Genomic DNA, 26953 nt, shown 5'->3' on the forward strand with positions numbered 1-26953 from the left:
CGTCGATGGTACACCCCAGTGACATCACTGTCGCAAAATGAAACAAGCGTCGATACAAAGCTGTAGCAAAGCAAAACCTGCATGTTTCGAGTCGATACAAACTTCGAACTTTTAGTCACGAGTGATCGAGCCGGTACTTCTTGCTCGCGTCGTACAGCTGAGCTCCGTCCGCCAGAAGGTTGTTGTAGCCGGTTAGCGTCATGGCGAACGTTGCGGATACAAAGCTCTACGACATACTCGGAGTTTCGCCATCTGCTTCTGAAAATGAACTAAAAAAGGTGCGTATACTCTACCGCTCACTGGGAAGTTGAAACGGCGAAATGAAGAAGCGAGATGACGAGTGAGTTGTGGCCTAAGCTACCGAGTTGAACCCGAGGCAAACAGCTGGAGATGCTCAAGTAGCACATTCACTGTTTAGCCAACCTTCCGAGTAATGTCACAGGATTCATGACAAACCATTCTCAGTATTAGAGAATTCATTAACAAAACCACTTACCATTCGCATCTTACTTCAGATGAATGATTTTAAAGGATGTCAGAAACATTAGTGATTACGAGTGCGCTAATCTTAGCTTGCAGAGCTACCAGAGGCTAATTTGGAGCATGATCAGAAAACAGATCAGACACTAATAGTAAGCAAACAAGTGATGTTGACTACGCATCTTATTATAGGGAACAGTGCCTTGGCTTGAAATATGTGTGACATGTAGTACGAGAGAACGTTTTTAAAGTAGCTGTCGCTAATGTTTTTGAGCTAGTTACCTGGTCGAGGAGTGTTGAAGTGTAAATGTTCATGCGTCAAAAAAATTAACAGTGTAAATGAAAAACTAATAACGTGACAGACATGATGACATTTGCCGTTTTGGCCTACATTAGTGGCATTATATAGGCTCGTTTTAAAACGAGATGACTAAATTTCTTTTCGATTAGCACCAATAAAAGTTAGCTGTCACACTTTCAGTTTTGTGTAATTCTTTCGAAAAGTAAATCTCTTTTTTGTGGAATTCGTCTTTGTCGCAGTGGATGTTTAAAGCGGAAAAAATACAGAGGATCAGATTTCTATTTGGCATGTGAAAGGTGACAGCGATGCTGTCCCCGCTGTTTACATAAGTAAGTAAATAAGGTCAGTGATTTGTTACTGGTGCACAGGTTTGGATATTTATTTAATTTTGGTTTATTACAGGCTTACCGCAAATTGGCCAAAGAATATCATCCTGACAAGAACCCTGATGCTGGAGACAAGGTATACTGCACACAACAATATCATAATTATGCAATACTGGCTGCCAGAGGCATGCTAAACTGTAGGAGCCCCCCCTCAGAAAAAGGTCACACCACTCACATAAGACACTGCCAGTGTTTATTGCTTTGTTGATCTCAGTATATTACATAAACGATGTCCCATGCGTACTTTCGGTATGCCTGTCACAATAAATATTTTGGGGGGGGGGGGATTTGGCCCCAGAAATAGTAATTTTGATAAGGCCATGGCTACGGACCCGAATCTACAGAGACCGTTCTAAAGATATGGAGGGTATTCCCCGGTGACGTCATGTCTTACCAAACAATCAGAATGCGCAAATATCTCTGTACCTGTGCGCACCTGTCATTATTGTATGCGTCACTTAAGGCTTAAAGCCTTTGAAACAATCCCTGTAAGCCTTAACTTTCACAGTTTGCTAATGCTACTGTATACGAAATTCAATGGGAGCGGTGTGAGTTTGGTAGTTGGAATTTTTGCCCCGTTTGACCCACAGATGCGTTGCGCACTTCGCTTATTCTCCTCGGTCTGTACCTTTAGCAGTCCCGCAGAAGATACGGATGTACGTATCCTTAGCCACTTCGTTTTGATAAAGATCATTTTAAGAGCATTTTATGCAGCTGATAAGGCAACCCTTTCGAAGAGTAATACATGTTTAATTCTTAAGAATATTCAACCATTAGAATCTGGAGAAAAATATTACAGTATCCTAAATCTATATTACTGCCAATAAACAATAAATAAAATAGAATCTGTTAACAATAAGGGGCTTTATACCATTGACATCAAAGCTGATTCACTTTAATATGCACCTGTTTGTGTAGAGTAATGCTCGCTGATGCTCTGTATGTGTGCATGTGGCTGAACAGTCTTGCCCTCTGTAATTGATGAAGTACTGTACACAAATTGCTATTAATACGACACCCATTCTTATTGAAACTATTCAACATCACCATTCATGCACAACTCTAACCCAAAGTTTGGAACTTGAAATTTGTCAGTTGCCTCCTACACAGATTCACTGCCATGATGTCCCTATTTATCTTGTGAGAATCACAGTGGTTTGTTATTGGATGCCTTACAATCATGGTGTATATGGTACCTTATCAATAGCCATTTTTTTCTGTTTGTTTGGTTTAGATGCTGTGGGTAAAAGGTTGGTGATTAGTTGTACTAGCAGGCTATGACTAGCTAGTAGACTCCTTTTCTTGTACTTGATTTGTTTGGTAATTCTGATTTTCCTGCACAGATGTGAAACACAAATACAGGTTACCCTTCAAGATATTGTTTCACTGAGGACAGAGGTGAAGTAGGGTCAAACACAGGCCAACATCCACCATCGCCAGCACTCACTTTGCTTAAGGGCTTTAAATAAATATCTTTCATTGTAGTTTTTTTTTCAGTTAAGTCTGTTTTGAATTTCACTGCTTAGATTTGTCCATATTCATTTAGTGAGGTGTTTTCTTACTCAGCCTGTTACATTAAATTTGTGTAATTCAGTGAATAGTAATTTCTTGTTTAATTTGAGTAGACATTTTAACGAGTGCAAAATACAGTATGTATAAAATACATCATGATTTTGAGATTTACTATTTAAGTTAACATCACCAAACCCAAGTGAGTATGACAGTTGCGCTGATGTCCAAATGAACAATAGACTAATTTTTTTTTTTTTTGTCTTGTTTTTGTTGTTGTTGCCTTTCCTTGCTTAGGAGTTGTCATTGTAAAATGTGCTAATGTGAGTGGCTGTTTCCAGATCAGTTTTTCTGGGGGACTACCAGACATTTTCCTGGATTGGTTTTCCTGACGGTGTGTCGTCATTGGCTGCAATAACACAGTATTTTATCAATGGTCAAGACTACAGAATTGTCAGTTTGTCATAGCCAAACAGCCCAACACCTCCAGAAGAATTTAGATAACTGCCAGAAAGAAGACAGAAAGTACCCCCCCCCCACTTTGGACACAAAAATTTAATTTTAGACAATTTTATCCAAATGGGGCAATTCATTTGCAGCTTACACTATCTACAGTCACAAATTCAATGTTACATGTCCAGGCACAAATCAGACAAGCTAACAAACAAATTAAAAAAAATAAATAAATAAATACAAGTCAATAAGAACAAAGATTTATTAAAATGATAATTAATGACTACGGTAAGAGTTAAGCAGTCTGATAGCAGAGAGAATAAAAGATTTGGAGTATCTCAGTTCTTCTCAAACATACATAATAGTTGTGGATTGAAGGTATCCCTTGAATTCAGAAGACAAAACACAATCTGGGTGGTTGATTATATTCTTTGCCTTGTTTTTCACGAGTTTCTCCCAAAGATAGCACAAGCTACTTGTCCCTAATTGGTATGATTTTCTGAAAATTGTTTCATTTCTCCATGTTTCAGTTTAAAGAGATCAGTTTTGCATATGAAGTACTGACAAACCCAGAGAAGAAGGAGCTATATGATCGCTATGGAGAACAGGGGCTCCGGGAAGGAGGCAGTGGAGGGCCTGGCATGGACGATATCTTCTCACATATATTCGGGGGAGGGCTGTTTGGGTTCATGGGGGGACAGGGAAGAGGACGAAATGGAGGCAGAAGGAAAGGAGAAGATATGGTGCATCCACTTAAGTAGGTATTTCTACATTGCAATGTTTCAGGTTTACAAAGAAGGTATTGTTGCAAATTCTTACAATTCTTTTGACAGAGTTTCTCTTGAAGACCTCTATAATGGGAAAACCACCAAACTGCAGCTCAGTAAAAATGTGTTGTGTGGTGCCTGTAATGGGTGAGTCTTCTTTGACTTTGGTAGTCTGTGTAAAAAGGAAATATTGATCAAAAGTTATTCAAGCCAGATTTGGCAGCTAATTATGACAATGTTGTTGTGTGTGTTTTTTAAAAGATGCTTTATAACCATAACTTGCCAGTTTTCTGTGTGCGTTTTAGTCAGGGAGGTAAAGCAGGATCGGTTCAGAAGTGTACGACATGCAGAGGGCGAGGTATGAGAGTCATAATCCGACAGTTGGCTCCTGGCATGGTTCAACAGATGCAGTCAGTCTGCACAGATTGCAGTGGAGAGGGTAAGATGTCCAAACTGCTGAATATTGTACCTGATACGATACAGTGTTGGGTGTAGTGGCCAACAATTGTATTTGTAGTGTGGAATTCAAAACAGTTTTTTCCTTAAATTATATAATTTATGCAAGAAAAAGAAAACACCTGGAGCCCATGTTAGTGAAACGCCTGGACCATAGATCAATGGTTGAGACATAATACAGTAAAACTCGCATATAATGGATTCAGGTGGACCAGCGAATTTTGTCCGTTACAGTCAAAATCCGCTATATGTATAAAATGAATAAAATCTAATATATGCATAAAACAGACAAGATCCGCTATATGCATAAAAAGGAGAAGATCCATTATATGTACACTGAGCAAAAATGAAACACAACACTTTTGGTTTTGCTCCCATTTTTCATGAGAGCAAAAACAGAAGATCATGCACTGCCCCACAGGAAAAAAGGCACGTTAATGAGGAACGAATAAAAACTGCACACTGTGAAATGGCAGATGACTCACTTTTCTTACCACAACCACAGACAGAGTCCCGGTCTTTAATCAATCAATCAATCAATCAATTTTTTATATAGCGCCAAATCACAACAAACAGTTGCCCCAAGGCGCTTTATATTGTAAGGCAAGGCCATACAGTAATTATGTAAAACCCCAACGGTCAAAACGACCCCCTGTGAGCAAGCACTTGGCTACAGTGGGAAGGAAAAACTCCCTTTTAACAGGAAGAAACCTCCAGCAGAACCAGGCTCAGGGAGGGGCAGTCTTCTGCTGGGACTGGTTGGGGCTGAGGGAGAGAACCAGGAAAAAGACATGCTGTGGAGGGGAGCAGAGATCGATCACTAATGATTAAATGCAGAGTGGTGCATACAGAGCAAAAAGAGAAAGAAACAGTGCATCATGGGAACCCCCCAGCAGTCTACGTCTATAGCAGCATAACTAAGGGATGGTTCAGGGTCACCTGATCCAGCCCTAACTATAAGCTTTAGCAAAAAGGAAAGTTTTAAGCCTAATCTTAAAAGTAGAGAGGGTGTCTGTCTCCCTGATCCGAATTGGGAGCTGGTTCCACAGGAGAGGAGCCTGAAAGCTGAAGGCTCTGCCTCCCATTCTACTCTTACAAACCCTAGGAACTACAAGTAAGCCTGCAGTCTGAGAGCGAAGCGCTCTATTGGGGTGATATGGTACTACGAGGTCCCTCAGCAGACATCTTTAAGTGGCTTTGACAGAGGCTAATGAACAAATTGCGGACTCGCTGCTTAAAAATATTAATAACAATCAGCACCAGCCATCTTAGGCTCAGGCACACACTGGCATGACAAATGAGTACAATGATTTAATTTAGTGGGGTTATATGACTTAAAGGACGTCTCACCTTTTTTAATGTCCCAGTTAGTAAGACAACATAAAAGTACTCATGATTGTAAGTGTCTCTGCACACATGTGCTAATAATTAGTGATCTCTGATGTATTTTATTCCTCTCACTCTGAGGGTTAGCAGGTGCATTTCCAGAAAACATCTGATTCGGCAATCCTCAGCATTTTTCAGTGTGACGTCCTTATTAGCAAAACAGTAACATCCCAATGACTGACAGACAGAGGGAAATGAATCTGCTCCATCCAAAATCGAAGCTTCTGAGCTGCCGTTCAAAAGTGATGGCTCGGATTTACAGAGAGGAGACGAAATGCTTCACCCTGAAACTCTTTACTTTTTCAGCGTGTCGGATTTTGGAGCCTAAAGTGTGGTGACGCGCTGTTTGTTACTGAAGCTGTGTACATGGATGTGGGATATCTGACACTGTTTTTAACAGACTGCCTTCATACAGAGATGGATTTGTTACATTGGAAAAAGTTAGAATACATTATTTCCAGGAGTTCGTGGATGTTATTTTACGTACCATAATCGAGAGAGGCAGGGTTGCAGCCGGTGATTTCACACGAGCGCTTCTTTGATCACGTGAAGTATATATTTGGAAATTAATCCGTAACACAACAGTGAGTCTGGCATGTTCAGGATTTTATCCCTTTTGTGTTCTGTGGCTAAATTTCAATTTTTTATTTTTATTTTTTTGGCTCTCTGTTGGGACTGTTTACACAGAGACTGCTACCTGCTGCTTTGGACTTGAACTAACAGTCTTTTCAAGACTTTTTTACTTTTTTACCTTTTTTTTAACTTTTTTACTGTGCTCCAACACCTAAGGAAGACCTCTAACGGTCGAAACATCGCGACGGAGCACTTTTATCAGCTAACTTTCATTAGCGTTGTCAAGCTAACTAGCTTGCTAACGCTTTCGTTTTTATTTTTTTATTTTTATCTTATTTAGCACCGTTGTCGTGCGTTCGCTGTTGTCATGCGTTGCCTGTGCTGCTTCATGGCCTGTTTGGTGCCTTGATTGGGGCACTCCTGCTGAATCACCTCTGGATTATTTGCACATTATTCACTTTGTGTGTTTTTGGGAATTCGCTAGCTTAGCGCAGCTACTAGCTCTTAGCCGATTTAGCATGGCGGCTTCTCCTGTCTCTCCCGTACTTTTCTGCTCTGGGTGTGAAATGTTTAGTTATTCCTCGGCCTCCTTTAGCAGTAACGGTACTTGTAATAAGTGCAGCTTATTCGTAGCTTTGGAGGCCAGGCTGGGCGAATTGGAGGCTCGGCTCCGCACCGTGGAAAATTCTACAGCTAGCCAGGCCCGTGTAGTCGGTGCGGACCAAGGTAGCTTAGCCGCCGTTAGTTCCCCCCTGGCAGATCCCATGCAGTCGGGAAAGCAGGCTGACTGGGTGACTGTGAGGAGGAAGCGTAGCCCTAAACAGAAGCCCCGTGTACACAGTCAACCCGTTCACATCTCTAACCGTTTTTCCCCACTCGACGATACACTCGCCGAGGATCAAACTCTGGTTATTGGCGACTCTGTTTTGAGAAATGTGAAGTTAGCGACACCAGCAACCATTGTCAGTTGTCTTCCGGGGGCCAGAGCAGGCGACATCGAAGGACATTTGAAATTGCTGGCTAAGGCTAAGCGTAAATTTGGTAAGATTGTAATTCACGTCGGCAGTAATGACACCCGGTTACGCCAATCGGAGGTCACTAAAATTAACATTAAATCGGTGTGTAACTTTGCAAAAACAATGTCGGACTCTGTTGTTTTCTCTGGGCCCCTCCCCAATCAGACCGGGAGTGACATGTTTAGCCGCATGTTCTCCTTGAATTGCTGGCTGTCTGAGTGGTGTCCAAAAAATGAGGTGGGCTTCATTGATAATTGGCAAAGCTTCTGGGGGAAACCTGGTCTTGTTAGGAGAGACGGCATCCATCCCACTTTAGAGGGAGCAGCAATCTGAGCAGAAATCTGGCCAATTTTTTTGGATCCTCCAAACTGTGACTGTCTAGCGTTGGGACCAGGAGGCAGAGCTGTGGTCTTATACACCTCTCTGCAGCTTCTCTCCCCCTGCCATCCCCTCATTACCCCATCCCCGTAGAGACGGTGCCTGCTCCCAGACCACCAATAACCAGCAAAAATATATTTAAGCATAAAAATTCAAAAAGAAAAAATAATATAGCACCTTCAATTGCACCACAGACTAAAACAGTTAAATGTGGTCTATTAAACATTAGGTCTCTCTCTTCTAAGTCCCTGTTGGTAATGATATAATAATTGATCACGTATTGATTTATTCTGCCTAACAGAAACCTGGTTACAGCAGGATGAATATGTTAGTTTAAATGAGTCAACACCCCCGAGTCACACTAACTGTCAGAATGCTCGTAGCACGGGCCGGGGCAGAGGATTAGCAGCAATCTTCCATTCCAGCTTATTAATTAATCAAAACCTAGACAGAGCTTTAATTCATTTGAAAGCTTGTCTCTTAGTCTTGTCCATCCAATTGGAAGTCCCAAAAAACAGTTTTATTTGTTATTATCTATCGTCCACCTGGTCGTTACTGTGAGTTTCTCTGTGAATTTTCAGACCTTTTGTCTGACTTAGTGCTTAGCTCAGATAAGATAATTATAGTGGGCGATTTAACATCCACACAGATGCTGAGAATGACAGCCTCAACACTGCATTTAATCTATTATTAGACTCTATCGGCTTTGCTCAAAAAGTAAATGAGTCCACCCACCACTTTAATCATATTTTAGATCTTGTTCTGACTTATGGTATGGAAATAGAAGACTTAACAGTATTCCCTGAAAACTCCCTTCTGTCTGATCATTTTTAATAACATTTACATTTACCCTGATGGACTACCCTGCAGTGGGGAATAAGTTTCATTACACTAGAAGTCTTTCAGAAAGCGCTGTAACTAGGTTTAAGGATATGATTCCTTCTTTATGTTCTCTAATGTCATATACCAACACAGAGCAGAGTAGCTACCTAAACTCTGTAAGGGAGTTAGAGTATCTCGTCAATAGTTTACATCCTCATTGAAGACAACTTTGGATGCTGTAGCTCCTCTGAAAAAGAGAGCTTTAAATCAGAAGTGTCTGACTCCGTGGTATAACTCACAAACTCGTAGCTTAAAGCAGATAACCCGTAAGTTGGAGAGGAAATGGCGTCTCACTAATTTAGAAGATCTTCACTTAGCCTGGAAAAAGAGTTTGTTGCTCTATAAAAAAAGCCCTCCGTAAAGCTAGGACATCTTTCTACTCATCACTAATTGAAGAAAATAAGAACAACCCCAGGTTTCTTTTCAGCACTGTAGCCAGGCTGACAAAGAGTCAGAGCTCTATTGAGCTGAGTATTCCATTAACTTTAACTAGTAATGACTTCATGACTTTCTTTGCTAACAAAATTTTGACTATTAGAGAAAAAATTACTCATAACCATCCCAAAGATGTATCGTTATCTTTGGCTGCTTTCAGTGATGCCGGTATTTGGTTAGACTCTTTCTCTCCGATTGTTCTGTCTGAGTTATTTTCATTAGTTACTTCATCCAAACCATCAACATGTTTATTAGACCCCATTCCTGCCAGGCTGCTCAAGGAAGTCCTACCATTATTTAATGCTTCAATCTTAAATATGATCAATCTATCTTTGTTAGTTGGTTATGTACCACAGGCCTTTAAGGTGGCAGTAATTAAACCATTACTTAAAAAGCCATCACTTGACCCAGCTATCTTAGCTAATTATAGGCCAATCTCCAACCTTCCTTTTCTCTCAAAGATTCTTGAGAGGGTAGTTGTAAAACAGCTAACTGATCACCTGCAGAGGAATGGTCTATTTGAAGAGTTTCAGTCAGGTTTTAGAATTCATCATAGTACAGAAACAGCATTAGTGAAGGTTACAAATGATCTTCTTATGGCTTCGGACAGTGGACTTATCTCTGTGCTTGTTCTGTTGGACCTCAGTGCTGCTTTGGATACTGTTGACCATAAAATTTTATTACAGAGATTAGAGCATGTCATAGGTATTAAAGGCACTGCGCTGCGGTGGTTTGAATCATATTTGTCTAATAGATTACAGTTTGTTCATGTAAATGGGGAATCTTCTTCACAGACTAAAGTTAATTATGGAGTTCCACAAGGTTCTGTGCTAGGACCAATTTTATTCACTTTATACATGCTTCCCTTAGGCAGTATTATTAGACGGTATTGCTTAAATTTTCATTGTTATGCAGATGATACCCAGCTTTATCTATCCATGAAGCCAGAGGATACACACCAATTAGCTAAACTGCAGGATTGTCTTACAGACATAAAGACATGGATGACCTCTAATTTCCTGCTTTTAAACTCAGATAAAACTGAAGTTATTGTACTTGGCCCCACAAATCTTAGAAGCATGGTGTCTAACCAGATCGTTACTCTGGATGGCATTTCCCTGATCACTAGTAATACTGTGAGAAATCTTGGAGTCATTTTTGATCAGGATATGTCATTCAAAGCGCATATTAAACAAATATGTAGGACTGCCTTTTTGCATTTACGCAATATCTCTAAAATCAGAAAGGTCTTGTCTCAGAGTGATGCTGAAAAACTAATTCATGCATTTATTTCCTCTAGGCTGGACTATTGTAATTCATTATTATCAGGTTGTCCTAAAAGTTCCCTAAAAAGCCTTCAGTTGGTTCAGAATGCTGCAGCTAGAGTACTGACGGGGACTAGCAGGAGAGAGCATATCTCACCCGTGTTGGCCTCTCTTCATTGGCTTCCTGTTAATTCTAGAATAGAATTTAAAATTCTTCTTCTTACTTATAAGGTTTTGAATAATCAGGTCCCATCTTATCTTAGGGACCTCGTAGTATCATATTACCCCATTAGAGCGCTTCGCTCTCAGACTGCGGGCTTACTTGTAGTTCCTAGGGTTTGTAAGAGTAGAATGGGAGGCAGAGCCTTCAGCTTTCAGGCTCCTCTCCTGTGGAACCAGCTCCCAATTCAGATCAGGGAGACAGATACCCTCTCTACTTTTAAGATTAGGCTTAAAACTTTCCTTTTCGCTAAGGCTTATAGTTAGGGCTGGATCGGGTGACCCTGGACCATCCCTTGGTTATGTTGCTTTAGACGTAGACTGTGGGGGGGTTCCCATGATGCACTGTTTCTTTCTCTTTTTGCTCCGTATGCATCACTCTGCATTTAATCATTAGTGATCGATCTCTGCCCCCCTTCTCGGCATGTCTTTTTCCTGGTTCTTTCCCTCAGCCCCAACCAGTCTCAGCAGAAGACTGCCCCTCCCTGAGCCTGGTTCTGCTGGAGGTTTCTTCCTGTTGAGGGGGAGTTTTTCCTTCCCACTGTGGCCAAGTGCTTGCTCATAGGGGGTCGTTTTGACCGTTGGGGTTTTTCATAATTATTGTATGGCCTTGCCTTACAATATGGAGCGCCTTGGGGCAACTGTTTGTTGTGATTTGGCGCTATATAAGAAAAAAGTTGATTGATTGATTTTTTTTACTTTGAGTGTAAATTTAGAGAGGTGTGTGTGCATGCGTGCAGCTGACGAGTCGCTCATTCTGCCCTGGCAGCATATGTATGTTTTTAGATTTTATTAATAACAACATTCATAATTAATATGCACACAGCTGAACCTGGAGCAGATTGTTATTGACAGGCTGCGCTTGTGACTCATGGCAGTGCAGGTGCACAGAAACTTTCTTGGAGCCGCAGCGTTTACCGTGACTACATCAAAATGAACAGTTATCACTTAAAAAGGAGTCATCATAACATGACATCACACATGTCAACTTTGGAATTAATCTGTGCCTCCATTCTTAATGTTATCAGCTGCATTCCATTGAAGCACATGCTGGGACCCTTCTAGTTGCGATGTCACTTGTCGGAAACACCGAGTAGTCACAAGTACTTTGTTTTTGGACGTCTCTGTAGCTGTTTGTTGTGAATGCTTTATACTTTGAAACCGGTCATGGAAGTGCACAAAGTAATCCTGGTGGATCATTGGCTGGTCACTAACAGCCTAAATCTTAATTGTTATGATTTTGGTGCAACATGTCCTTTAATTACTGCTTCACACTGGAGGATCACAACTTCTACAACATGTTTGACTAGGCGGATGATGCGGTTTGTCCCCAAACAATCCCAGCACGCACCACGCCAAATGCAAAATGGAGATATCCATGAAATAGGCTATTGGCAGGAACTGGAACACGTCGTCATATACTCCGATCCAGAGTATCCCAAACATGCTTAATGGGTGGCATGTCCAGTGAGTATGCTGGCCATGTCAGAATTGGGATGTTTTCAGCTTCCAGGGATTCTGTACAGATCCTTGCAACATGTTGCAGCATGATAATGCCATGCTGCAACATGAGGTCATGGTCATGGATGAATGGCACAACAATGGGCCTCAGGATCTTGTCAGGGTACCTCTGAATTCAAAATGCCATCAATAAAATGCACATATGTTCGTTGTCCATAGCATATGCTTACACATATCATAACCCCACTGCCTTCATGGGCCACTCGATCCACAACGTTGAAATCAGCAATCCGCACACCTACATGATGCCACACATGCTGTCTGCCATCTGCCCTGAGTAGTGAAAACCGGAATTCATCTGTGAAGAGAGCACTTCTCCAAATGCCAGATGCCATCAAATGTGAGCATTTGCCCACTCAGATTGGTTACAACAAGATACTGCAGTCAGGTCAAGACCCCGATGAGGATGACGAGCATGCAGATGAGCTTCCCTGAGATGGTTTCTGACAATTTGTGCAGAAATTCTTTGGTTCTGCAAACCGATTGTCTGGGTGGCTGGTCTCAGACGATCTTGTAGGTGAACATGTTGGATGTGGAGGTCCTGGGCTGGTGTAGTTACACGTGGTCTGTGGTTGTGAGGCCGGTTGGATGAACTGCCAAATTCTCTGAAACATCTTTGGAGACACCTTATGGTAGAGAAATGAACACTCAATTCACTGACAACAACTCTGAACATTCCTGCAGTCAGCATGCCAATTGCACAGTCCCTCAAATGTGTGACACCTGTGGCATTGTGCTGTGTGATAAAACTGAACATTTCAGTGGACTTTTATTCTGGCCAGCCTAAGGCAAACCTGTGGAATAATCATGCTGTGTAATCAGCATCCTGATACGTATGCCTCACCTGTTTGGTGCGATGGATCCTCTCGGCAAAGGAGAAGTGCTCATTAACACAGATTTGTGAACAATATTTGAGAGAAATAGGTCTTTTGTGTATATAGAAAATGTTTTACATCTTTTGAGTTCAGCTTATGAAAAATGGGAGCAAAAACAAAATTGTTTTATGTTTTTGTTAAGTGTATGTAATGGATTAGTTAACTGTCAGGAGGCGACAAATGATCTACGGGGAATCCCCATCGCCAATTAGGGTTGAGTATTTCCTTGATGAAATGCCTGACCTTGAATGGGGACCTACCTCATTTAATGACTGGGTCAAAACTTTGGGGAAAAAATTTCCACCTGCCTTAAATAAACACCAGGCATTATGTGCATTAAAGGATTACATTTAGTCAAGTCACTCTTTTTTTCCAAGTCCACTGCAGAGTGGTACCTTAAAATACTAAAGCCTGATTTATGCTTCTCCAGCTCCATAACTATAGCAGTGCAATGACGTCAACGTGTGTGTGACCCTTTTAAATTTCTCTGTCCCATCTTTATGCATTTATGCGTTTTCTGGATTAATTTGTCCTTCAAGGAGCTCAACTTTTTTTATACAATCATCAACCTCCAAACCAATGGTACGTGTAATTTCCATGAATTGTGGGTCATTTGAGCATTTTTTTTCTGACTTTGTGTTGTAAAGTTGGTCATATTTGTCATATAAATGTATTTGATCCATGATCGAAATGTAATGCGCAATGTTTGAAACAGGTGTTCTTTGAGCATTCATCAACTTTCCCAGTCTTTTGTTGTCCCTGTCCAAGCTTTTTTGAAATGTGTTGCAGGCATCCATTTCAAAATGATCAAATATTTGCACAAAAACAATAAAGTTTATCAGTTTGAACATTAAATGGTTGAAGAGGATTTGCAAATCATTGTATTCTGTTTTTATTTACATTTCACACAGTGTCACAGTTTCATTGGAATTGGGGTTGTACATTGAGTCTAATGGTCCCCTAATTCAGAGTTAACTAAAACACTTTGTACATTGTGTTTGTAGGTGAAGTGATAAATGAGAAGGACCGCTGTAGAAAATGTGAAGGTCACAAGGTTTGTAAGGAGACCAAGCTGCTAGAAGTTCATGTGGACAAAGGAATGAGACATGGGCAGAAGATTACGTTCACTGGGGAAGCTGACCAGGCACCAGGCATTGAACCAGGCGATATTGTTCTTGTCTTACAAGAGAAAGACCATGAGGTATCCCACAAATGTGCTACCTTCTCCTGAGCTAACTTGGGAGTAGGTAAACTGTTTATTGTCTTGTAGGAGAAAAGGTGGCTATTAGAATATTTATTTATTTAACCAGGTTAGTCCCATTGAGATTGAGTCTTCTTTTGCAAGAGAGACCTGGACAATTATAAAGTTTCCAATTCACCTAACCTGCATGCCTTTAAATGTGGGAGGAAACCGGAGTACCTGGAGGAAACCCACACAAACACGGGGAGAACATGCAAACGCCACACAGAAAGGCCACACGTAGGGAATTGAGCCCATGACCTTCCTGCTGTGAGGCAACAGTGCTAACCACTAATTCACCGTGCTGCCAATTATGTTCTCTCTCTGTATTCAACTGTGTGTTTTCCAGATTCATACAGCACATTCTACGATATAAATAACAGAATAACTTTGGCAGGTTTAAAGAAGTCTGTGGCCAACAGTTCAGCCAGCTACTGCTGATAATTCAGTCTCCTGAATATGTTCCACAAAAAAGCATTTTAACTTCAAACTACTGGCAGCTGCTCACCTGTGCTCAGGCAAAAAACTGGCCATACACTACACAGTGATACAGTATAGGACAGCATCATAGTCGCATAATTTGTAAGGCAGATGAACCACAGAATAACCCCATACATACGATTTATGTTATACGATTATGGTTTTGTGCAAGTTTTACTGTATATTACAATGTGTCCAAGCCTTTCCACCATATTTACCATTTTAATCTAAATCAGGACTTCCGTCGTGAAGGACATGACCTTCACATGGTTCAACGCATTGGCCTGGTTGAGGCTCTCTGTGGGTTCCAGATGACTGTCTCACACCTTGATGGACGTCAGTTGCTCGTCAAGTACCCACCAGGCAAAGTCATTGAACCAGGTAAACATGTCGTCATGTGACAATTGTATACTATGATCAGCCTAAAAGTTGTGCCTCCTTTGTGATTATTTCAGTAACAAGCAAGATATTTACATGAATCTGCTAAAACCTTAGAATGTTCTATATCAGGAAGTGTCATTACGTTTCCACACACAACAAAAGTTTTTGTGTGCTGCTGTTTCAAAATCTGGTGTTTTCTCTTGCCATCAGTGACACACAGCTGCTTGCCCCTCTGCATCATCAGTGTAACAATGTCCCTTCAGGTGTTCTTTCTGCTTGGGGGGGGGGGCGAGATGCAGACTGCACACGGGGGTGGTAAAAGCTACTGCAGTGCATCCTGTGTTTGTTGACTCATGCATTGAATAGTATTGTCATGTTGAAGAATTACCGTATTTTCCGGACTATAAGTCGCACCGGAGTATAAGTCGCACCAGCCACTTTATCCATTATAAAGAAAAATAAACCATAAATAAGTTGCACTGGACTATAAGTCCCATGGACATACAGGTATGTTAACATGAAAAGTTCAGATGATAATATTGTGACGTCTACCGTTTTCGGATGCATATTTCACCAGTCGTAACTTGTAATCTGCAGAGTATGATTTTCTTTTTGGTGGCATTTTTTTCGGGCCTTCTCCGTTGTCTTAAGTTATCAGTAACATTGAAATTTTTATTTTTGTGTGGTAGTCAGAAGTCGCAGGAACAGTCACACAAGCCTCAAGTGCCCTCTCGTGAGCTGCATTTTACCTACGGATATGTTTGTATTTTGCGGACCACATTGCGAGCCGAACCATGCAGCACCTACCTGCGCAGCTCATGACCACCCAGCGGTGTCGATCCAGCTCCTTCCAAGTGCAGACGCTAATCCTCTGCCGTTGCTCAGTGCTCCCATGCAGCTCTCAGCGTCAACTCTGCTCACACTGATATCCAAGGGTTGAAGCTGTTTTGTTCGCCATACCTGAATAACAGCAAGCACGGTGTTTGTCAGCTTCACACGCTGTGGGTGAGGTGAGGAATACGCGTCCAACGTTCTGTTCTCTGATTGGTTATCACGACCAGCGTGACCTATAGGACGGCCGCCATACTACAGTGCCCATGATGCATTGCATTTCCTTTTCCGATGGCCATTTTAAAACATAGATCGACTCTGTCACGTAAAATTGTTTTGTTACAATAAATTAATTGAGATCCTACCGGTATATTTTTCATTTATGTCGCACCGGAGTATAGGTCGCATCCCCGGGCCAAAACATGTAAAAAAAAAAAAGTGCGACTTATAGTCCGGAAAATACGGTAGATCACTTCTGGGATGAATCTGTTTCAACTGTGTGTGCAGCTTTTGCAAAATGTCCACATATCGGCCAGTTGACAGTGTTGCCATGGTCCAAAAACTCGTTGAGAACTATGCTGTCACACCTGTTGATGATGGGCATCTGTGGATTGTGCGCCAATCTACAGGTCTGGTCATGCAAGCCTGTCAGGGCTGGATTTTTACCCTTCAGACTCCTTACCCACTTCTTGAATGTACTGACATCCACGCAGGCATCGCCATAGATAACACTCATTCATTAATGAATGCCCATGGGTGCACAGCCCTCTGTCATGAGGAATGCAATAACAGCGTGTTTTTTTTCCCCCCCAAACACGTCCTTGTATGTTGCCATTTCTTACCAACAACTGTTACCATCATAGGCGATTCTAAGCATGTCTGAAATTGGCAGGCCAAAACTTTGGTGTAGCAACAGTCTCATACCAGTTTCACATCGATATCTTGCTTGTTATTGAAATAATCGTATTGGAGACAGAACCTTTCAGCCGACTCCTGTATGTGTGTGTCTACTAATTGAGACCATTAACTGTACACTTAGAGTGATAGTTATGAGTGAGCTTTCCAATCATTATAGTTAATAACTGTGATGGACAGTGCATACAGAAGCCATGGCCTCATGTTATTTGTACATATTGTCCTATTTTTTTTATACCGTGTTTGTCAGGCTGTATTCGAATGGTGAAGGGAGAAGGAATGCCTCACTACAGAAACCCATTTGAAAAGGGAGACCTTTACATCAAATTTGATGTCCAGTTCCCTGAAAGCAACTGGATTAGCCCAGAAAAACTGAATGTGAGTAGAAAGCTTTCAATATGCAGATTATTAAAACTAAATGGCCAGTCTCTCTCTCTCTCTCTCTCTCTCTCTCTCTCTCTCTCTCTCTCTCTCTCTCTCTCTCTCTCTCTCTCTCTATATATATATATATATATATATATATATATATATATATATATATATATATATATATATATATATATATATATATATATAAAAGGTTTTGAGTATATTTCTTATTGTTATTTGGGAAACAAGGTACCAGTAGATTCTCACAAATCCAACAAGACCAAGCATTCATGATATGCACACTCTTAAGGCTATGAAATTGGGCTATTAGTAAAAAAAAAAAAAAAAAGTAGAAACGGGGGTGTTCACAATAATAGTAGCATCTGCTGTTGACACTACAAACTCAAAACTATTATGTTCAAACTGCTTTTTTAGCAAGCCTGTGAATCACTAAACTAGTATTTACTTGTATAACCACAGTTTTTCATGATTTCTTCACATCTGCGAGGTATTCATTTTGTTGGTTTGGAACCAAGATTTTGCTCATTTACTAGTGTGCTTGGGGTCATTGTCTTGTTGAAACACCCACTTCAAGGGCATGTCCTCTTCAGCATAAGGCAACATGACCTCTTCAAGTATTTCGACATATCCAAACTGATCCATGATACCTGGTATGCAATATATAGGCCCAACACCATAGTAGGAGAAACATGCCCATATCATGATGCTTGCACCACCATGCTTCACTGTCTTCACTGTGAACTGTGGCTTGAATTCAGAGTTTGGGGGTCGTCTCACAAACTGTCTGTGGCCCTTGGACCCAAAAAGAACAATTTTACTCTCATCAGTCCACAAAATATTCCTCCATTTCTCTTTAGGCCAGTTGATGTGTTCTTTGGTAAATTGTAACCTCTTCTGCATGTCTTTTATTTAACAGAGGGACTTTGTGGGGGATTCTTGCAAATAAATTAGCTTCACACAGGCGACTTACAGGTAACTCCAGACTGTCTTTGATCATCCTGGAGCTGATCAATGGGTGAGCCTTTGCCATTCTGGTTATTCTTCTATCCATTTTGATGGTTGTTTTCTGTTTTCTTCCATGTGTCTCTGTTTTTGTTCCCCCATTTTAAAGCATTGGAGATCATTGTAGATGAACAGCCTATAATTTTTTGCACCTGCGTATACGTTTTTCCCTTTCCAACCAACTTTTTAATCAAACTACGCTGTTCTTCTGAATAATGTCTTGAACGTCCCATTTTCCTCAGGCTTTCAAAGAGAAAAGCATGTTCAACAGGTGCTGGCTTCATCCTTAAATAGGGGAACATGATTCACACCTCTTTGTGCCACAAAATTGACAAACTCACAGACTGAATGCCACACCCCCTTTTCTACTTTTTTTTTTACTAATAGCCCAATTTCATAGCCTTAAGAGTGTGCATATCATGAATGCTTGGTCTTGTTGGATTTGTGAGAATCTACTGGTACCTTGTTTCCCATGTAACAATAAGAAATATACTCAAAACATGGATTAATCTTTTTAGTCACATAGCACTACTCTTATTCTGAACACTAGTGTGTGTGTGTGTGTGTATATATATATGTGTGTGTGTGTGTGTATGTATATATATATATATATATATATATATATATATATATATATATATATATATATATATATATATATATATATATATATATATATACACACACACACACACAGTGGTGAAAATAAGTATTGAGAACGTCACTGTTTTTCTCAGTAAATTTATTTCTAAAGGTGCTATTAACATGAAATTTTTACCAGATGTCTGTGACAACCAAAGTAATCCATAGGTGCAAAGAAACCAAAACAAATACTTACTCCATAATATTTACTCCATTAAAGGACCCCCTCTCTAATAAAAGCCCCCCTGATTTTCTTTGGCACATTGCATGTAGTGAAATTGTGAATTCCGGAGAGAACAGAGTAAAATGAAAATGAAATAGTCTTACCTCATTGCTATGAAATCTCATCAAGTCTGTTCTGGTTTCCATGCTGCTTATGCAGCCACAGTGTCTCGTATTTCAGACTTCCCTGTCATGTGGACGCCTGCCGTTCTCCTTTTCCTGGAATCATTTTGTCAGCTCCTCTTCATTGTCCTCATAACGTACTTTGCCCCCCCCCCCATCAGGTAGCTGTTTTGGCCAGGGTTGCAAGCTTATCCTTGTTCCTACACCACTCCCAGACAGGTTTCCTATTGACTTGGAAAATCCGAGCAGCGTGGTGCTTCTTCTTCTTGTCCACTTCTTTCACAACTTTTAGATTGAACTAGTAATGTTTGCGCGGAGCCATTTTATGTACTTGTGTAGCAGGTACTGCATGCAGAAAAACATTTGCATAGAGTCTGCGCTGCTTCTTTTGCATGCATTACGCATGTTCATATGTATCATAAGGCCGTACTGTGTACAACATGCATGCAAACACAGTCATCAGTAAACAACCCCCTTCATGAAAATTGCACACCCCTGGGGCATTTAACGGAGTAAATACAGTAAGTACAGAAATGAAGTGATGTGTAATAAAATGGAATGAGACAGGGAAAAATTATTGAACACACTTACTGAAATTTATTTAATACTTGGTACAAAAGCCTCTTTTGGTAATGACAGCTTCAAGACGCCTCCTGTATGGAGAAACTAGTTGCATACATTGCTCAGATGGGATTTTGGCCCATTCTTCCACACAGAATGGGACCTCTTGTGGACCTCTTCTGTGAATTAAGATCTTTAGTTCTTTCCATAGATTTTCCATTTGATTCAAATCAGCTGATTGGCTGGGCCATTCTAGCAGCTGTATTTTCATTGTCAAACCAATTGACTTTCCTTGGCTGTGTGTTTGGGATCACTGTCTTGCTCAAATGTCCACCCTCATTTCATTTTCATCGTCCTGGTAGATTTTTATCAATAATATCTCTGTACATTTTTCCATTCATCTTGCCTTCAATTATATTAGGTTTGGCAGTGCTAGATGCTTAAAAACAGTCCCGCACAATCAGAATCGAATTTATTGCAAAGTAAGTTCCCACATACAAGGAATTTGATCTGGTGTTATTGGTGCATTAATGGCAATAAAAGAAAAGGAAAAAAGACTTCTGTAAGAACAGTCAAATAGGCGAAACTATGTTCACTGTTGGAATATAACATATTGGAATGGGGCTGTGTAAAAGCGTGCAGATGTGCAGTACCTTTCATTGCAGGTATGACCGATCTGTACTTTGTAGAAGTGGTGGTGCTGGTGGGGGGACAGACAAGGATGACCGATCTGTACTTTGTGGAAGTGGGCGGGGGGGTAAATGGGGTCTCTGGCAGTATTGATAAGTCTAGCTGTGGATGGAAAGAAGCTGTTTTTGGGTCTTGAGGTTTTAGTCCTGATGGAGCTCAGCTGCTTGCCAAAGGGGAGGGTAACAAAAAATTTGTTTCATGGGTGACAGGGATTGGCCACAGGATTGGCCACAATCTTCCTTGCTCGACTCAGGGTCCCGGAGGAGTACAGGTCCTGTAGGGATGGCAGATTGCAGTTGATCACCCTCTGCTGCGTGGATGATACCCTGCAGTCTATTTCTGTCCTTAGCAGTGGCCGCAGTGTACTAGATGGGTATGGAGAAGGAGATGATGGACTCAATGGCAGTGTAGAAGTTCACCATCATTTTTGGCAGGTTGAACTTCCTCAGCTGCCGCAAAAACTACATCCTCTGTTGTGCTCTCTTGATGAGAGAGCTGACATTGAGGTTCTGGGTGATGGTGATTCCCAGGTAGCAGAAGGATGTGAGCGACTGCGTGTGTATTGTATTTGTGCATGAACTCCTGCCCACTTCTGCCTCTGGTTGGCTTACCATGAAATTTTACTTTTCGCCTTAGCAATCACCATCACCTATGCAGTTGTCCTGCCCCTCCCTCCCCTCTTCACCAAAGAAAAGAAGAACAACAAACTTTGCAGCTCAGCTGCATCTGAGAGATGAAAACAGCTTCAGTAGTGCTCTGCATTTTATTATCAGTAACAATAACAACATTGCAATGATGGAAATGGTAATTAGTTAGATTACCCGTTACAAAAAAAAAATAATGTCGTTAATAACAGAGCTTATTTTAACGGCGTTATTCCCATCGGTGCCTGTCAGTAATCTTGCGAGGAGTAGCTGGTCATGGCCGGTTATGTTTTCCAATTTTTCCCGGGACGATGAGAGCGACTCCAAAAAGACAGAAAATGGACTTCAGTTTTAGATCTTGTATTATATAGATGTCTACACTCAACAGTTCATCTCTATATCAGCCTGCAAGCAGATCGCACATACACACTCTGCCTCCTCTCTTCACCCTGCACTCCAGCCCCGCCCCCAGATGGGCGGGCCTTTTCCCCTTAATGTGCATCAATGAATTATCTGTATAATGTTGAAAGATGTTGCAGTTAGACCTTTAGCTGCAGTGAGTGCGCGTGTTGTATTAAACGGAATGTGTAAAAGTAAAACTGTTTTGTCCGTGTAAGCAGGAGGACAGTATGTATCATGGCATGCAACATAAAGGTATTATTATTACTACCATTATCTGTATAAGGAGATATGAAGTTATTATATAGTATTATTAGTATTATATGAAGTTAGCAAATTTGCCATGAGACATACTGCTCCAACACCGGTTTATAATGAAATGATGACTTTAAGATTATGGCTCCAACAGTGCTCATTGGAACATTTCGAAGTTCTGAAATCCTTCTGAAACAATGCCATTAGTGTGTTTTGCAGCCATAAGGTTGCAAAGATCTTGAGAGAGCAATTTGCTTTTATACGACATGAGATGTTTCTTGTGTGGCAACTTGGTAATGAGACACCATTTTTATAGGCCATCAATTAGGACTGAACCAGCTGATATTAATTTGCATTGACAGGGGGCAGGACTGGTTTCTAATAACTGCTGGATTTCAGCTGGCGTCTTGGCTTTCCATGTCTTTTTGCACCTCCCTTTTTTCAAGTATTCAGTACTATTTCCTTGTCATTTCACATTATTATACACAATTTAATTTATGGACATCTATGGTTTGATTTCTTTCTTTGGATTTTGTGGGTTGTTACTGACATCTGGTGAAAATTTCATGACAATAGGACCTTGTGATGTGTTCAATACTTATTATTCCCCCCCCGTGTGTGTGTGTGTGTGTGTGTGTGTGTGTGTACACACGCAGTGCATCTGGAAAGTATTCACAACTCTTCACTTTTTCCACATTTTATTATGTTAGTCTTATTCCAAAATGGAGTAAACCCCCCCCCCCAAAATTCTACTCACAACACCCCATAATGACATGAAAAATGTTTTTTAATTTGCCAAATTTATTGAAAATAAAACTAAGAAATAGCATGTGCATAGCTATGCATCAACAAAGTATTGAGCCCTTTGCTCAATACTTTGTTGATGCACCTTTGGAAGCAATTACAGCCTCAAGTCTTCTTGAATATGATAACCAAAAGCTTGGTGCTCCTATCTTTGGGCAGTTTTACCTATTCTTCTTTGCAGCATCTCTCAAGCTCCATCAGGTTGGATGGGGAGCGTTGGTTCACAGCCATTTTCAGATCTCTCCAGAGATGTTCAGTTGGATTCAGGTCTGGGCTCTGGCTGGGCCACTCAAGGACATTCTCAGAGTTGTCCTGAAGCCACTCCTTTGATATCTTGGCTGTGTGCTTCGGGTCATTGTCCTGCTGAAAGATGAACCGTCTCCTACCACTGAAAAACATCCCCACGGCATGATGCTGCCACCACCATGCTTCACTGTAGGGATGTGCCTATTTTCCTCCAAACATGATGCCTGACTTTCACGCCAAAGAGTTCAGTCTTTGTCTCATCAGACCAGAGAATTTTGTTTCTCATGGTCTGAGAGTCCTTCTGGTGCCTTTTGGCAAACTCCAGGCGGGTTGCCATGTGCCTTTTACTAAGGAGTGGCTTCCATCTGGCCACTCTACCATACAGGCCTGATTGGTGGATTGCTGCAGAGATGGTTGTCCTTCCAAATATTCTCTCTCCACAGTGCAATGCTGGAGCGCTGGCAGACTGACCATCGGGTTATTGGTTACCTCCCTGACTATGGCCCTTCTCCCTAATTGGTCAGTTTAGATGGGTGGCCAGCTCTAGGAAGAGTCCTGGTGGTGAACTTCTTCCATTCAGGGATGATGGAGGCCACTGTGCTCATTGGGACCTTCAAAGCAGCAGAAATGTTTTTTGTACCCTTCCTCAGATTTGTGCTTCGAGATATTTTGTCTTGTAGATTTACAGACAATTCCCTTGACTTCATGCTTGGTTTGACATACACTGTCATCTGTGGGCCCTTATGTGTAGACAGGTGTGTGCCTTTCCAAATCATGTCAAATCAACGGAATTTACCCCAGGTGCACTCCAGTTAAGCTGTAGAAACATTTTAAGGATGATCAGTGGAAACAGGATGCACCTGAGCTCAGTTTTGAGCTTCATGGTCATGGCAAAGGCTGTGAATACTTATTGTAGCTGTGATTTCTTACCTTCTTATTTATTATTTTTAATAAATTTGCAAAACTCTCAAAACTTTTTCACATTGTCATTATGGGGTATTGTGTGTAGAATTTTGAGGGGGAAAAAATGAATTTCATCCATTTTTGAATAAGGCTGTAACATAACGTGGGAAAAGTGGAGCGCTGTGAATACTTTCTGGACCCTGTGTGTGTGTGTGTGTGTATATATATATATATATATATATATATATATATATATACAATTTTCATTATTAATAACTTATTTTTATTATTTCTTTCCTTTTCCTCCCCACCCCCAGGAACTTGAGTGCTTGTTGCCTGCTCGTGCTGACAATCCTGTAATCTCAGGAGACGCAGAGGAAGTTGACCTGACAGATTTTGACAGGAGTCAAGGATCAGGAGGCGGAGCCAGGAGAGAGGCCTACAATGATAGCTCTGATGAGGAAGGGGGCCATCATGGCCCAGGGGTGCAGTGTGCACACCAATAGATAGACTTGTGCATGAATACATGCACACATGCGCGTGCACATAAATACATGAACATCCCTTGTGCCCAACTGCTACCACCAGTTAAGACTCTGATGCACATACATGCATTTGGCACCATTCTCAATTTTCATGGAAAGGAGACACACAAATGCAGTGGCTGTATAGATTCATCTCCCTTGGGGCTTTGCAGAAATTGTTTGAGACATCAAATTAAAACAATAATCTTCATACATTTAAAAATTTGCTCTAATCTCATTGTGTAGGAAATAAATGTATATGGCATTATTTGGTACCACCATGCTGCATGATTTTTTTTTTTTTTGTCTGCCGCTGGCTTTGGGAGCCTCATTAGGACTGAGGAACACAAACACAACAATACACAAAACTCCTGAAGGAAAACTTGATGCTATCTGCAGGAAAACTCGCAATTTCAAGATTTGTCTTGGAGCAAGATGAGAACCCAAAGCACATAGCCAAATTTACAGACATCTTTTAAAAACTAATAATGATTTTGTGGAGCGTTGGACTCCGGAGGAGCAAAGTCTGGAGTTAGTGTCTGTGCAAAACTGATACGTAACTGCCCTCAGTAAAGGCTGGAACTCATGCGAAACGTGCACAAATAAAGTGCATATATTTTTTATGTAAAAATAAATATATTTTAAAAATTTGAAGATTTGTTTAGATTTTGAAATTTAATAGCATAATGGTCAAAATTTAGGCATTTCAAAAAATTGTCACAAAACAAAATGTAAAATCCCAAAGGAGATGAACTCATTTGACAATCACTGTAGATGACGCTGTAAAATCCACCCTTCTCAGTTCCATGGTGCCCATAAGTCACAGAGATGCTGGCCGTGAGATGATCACATGGGCTTTATGGACAGTCAAGCTCATCATTCTCTCCAGCAAGAAGACAAGTCTCGTTCTCAGACTGCTTTTGAGTTGTGTTCATACTCAGCTGTTTCTCTTTCGCTGCAGGGAATACTCTTTTGAGTGTATAAAATGCCATTATTGACTCGTGTATAAGGAGTTGTTCAGTCGGCCACATAAAAGCGCATGCTGCCTAAACATTCAAATCATTTGAGTCCATGAAAGTTTCCCACCATGATTTTGAAGTTCATTGTGTTATTGCTAAGTTTCCCTGCAGTCAACAAAAATTAAGTAAATAAATAAATTTGGAGGATTGTAATGGAAGAGTTTGCCAAAAATGGATGTATTTGTCACAATTAACCACATTTCCTGAAAATGGAAGCAGCTGGACAAATCGTGAGCACAGTGGGAGAGGTGTCGTAACTGGAAATCTTGTCACAAACTGTTGATTTCAAGCCTTGTTACTGATAAGGTGCAGTTTAGGTAGGTTTAATCAATTCATATTTTTTAAATATTTGAAAATTGGTGGAAGAATTTGCAGTGTTGTAATATCCAGAGTTGAAAAATTGGATTGGACTTTTAATTCTGCCTGCAGTCATCACAGCAGCTGATGTACTTCTGACTCCAAGTTGGATTTTAGCCCTGCCTGCTGAGTCTCACACGGTTATAATCCACTTCATTATGGGGTGAAGGTTCTAATTCTGAATGAGGTTGGGTATAACCAGACTGGAACTGATGGCGTGTTCATCCATGCACCATGTTTTCTCAATTTTGGAGATTGTTCAGTGTTTGGTTTTGATGTTAGTTTATGATTCTAAGTTGTCTTCATTTGAGGCTGGGCACATTTTTGTATGTGTGTGTGTGTGTGTGTGTAATGCAGCAGTTTGGTGTGTGGAATGCTCAGTGGCTTTCTCCTTTTTTTTTCTTTTTTTTCCCTCCCCTCCTTTTGGACTGCAGTGACTGGACACTAATATCAAAGAAGAATGGGGGTATAAAATGAAAGTTTAGTTCCCGCCCTCCTGCTCAGCAGGATGGAGAGCTTCTCCTTTGGTAGGAAATGCTTTGTACCCATACTTTCCTTTGTATTACAAATATCTCCCCACTGTAGCCAAAATGTCATTGAACAGGATGCAGTACACCTGCAGAATGATCTTCAGTCCTTGGGTGCATTTAAAGCTGCTGGCAGAAAGTGAGGACATCTGTTGGGACGTCTGTACCTCTATGACTCTTGTGTGGTTTCAGCCACAGAGAATTTGTGTACACAACTAAAGGAGTCATCGATACATATTACTGTTGATGCTTATGTTTGTCAAGATAATTAAGCTGTATAATAAATGATAACCATAAGTTTGCTGAGATCTGTCTTATTTATCACAGACGTCACACGCACTTGGGTCAAACAATTCAATCAATCAATTTTTTTATATAGCGCCAAATCACAACAAACAGTTGCCCCAAGGCGCTTTATATTGTAAGGCAAGGCCATACAATAATTATGTAAAACCCCAACGGTCAAAACGACCCCCTGTGAGCAAGCACTTGGCTACAGTGGGAAGGAAAAACTCCCTTTTAACAGGAAGAAACCTCCAGCAGAACCAGGCTCAGGGAGGGGAAGTCTTCTGCTGGGACTGGTTGGGGCTGAGGGAGAGAACCAGGAAAAAGACATGCTGTGGAGGGGAGCAGAGATCGATCACTAATGATTAAATGCAGAGTGGTGCATACAGAGCAAAAAGAGAAAGAAACAGTGCATCATGGGAACCCCCCAGCAGTCTACGTCTATAGCAGCATAACTAAGGGATGGTTCAGGGTCACCTGATCCAGCCCTAACTATAAGCTTTAGCAAAAAGGAAAGTTTTAAGCCTAATCTTAAAAGTAGAGAGGGTGTCTGTCTCCCTGATCTGAATTGGGAGCTGGTTCCACAGGAGAGGAGCCTGAAAGCTGAAGGC

The 26953-nt window shown here is 41.0% G+C and overlaps 1 protein-coding gene across 1 annotated transcript; it reads left to right on the forward strand.

Annotated features, from left to right (window-relative positions):
* Nucleotides 1-116: 116 nt before the first annotated feature.
* Nucleotides 117-26358, forward strand: dnaja2b (DnaJ heat shock protein family (Hsp40) member A2b). Its single transcript, XM_034176608.1, has 9 exons — nucleotides 117-278; nucleotides 1184-1243; nucleotides 3660-3886; nucleotides 3963-4043; nucleotides 4202-4335; nucleotides 13907-14103; nucleotides 14859-15003; nucleotides 17000-17127; nucleotides 23948-26358. Exons 1-9 carry the CDS (start codon nucleotides 201-203, stop codon nucleotides 24134-24136), a joined length of 1239 nt encoding a protein of 412 aa, XP_034032499.1. The 5' UTR covers nucleotides 117-200; the 3' UTR covers nucleotides 24137-26358.
* The last annotated feature ends 595 nt before the right edge of the window (nucleotides 26359-26953 follow it).

This window comes from Thalassophryne amazonica, chromosome 8 (genome assembly GCF_902500255.1).
Source record: "Thalassophryne amazonica chromosome 8, fThaAma1.1, whole genome shotgun sequence".
Lineage (NCBI taxonomy): Eukaryota > Metazoa > Chordata > Actinopteri > Batrachoidiformes > Batrachoididae > Thalassophryne > Thalassophryne amazonica.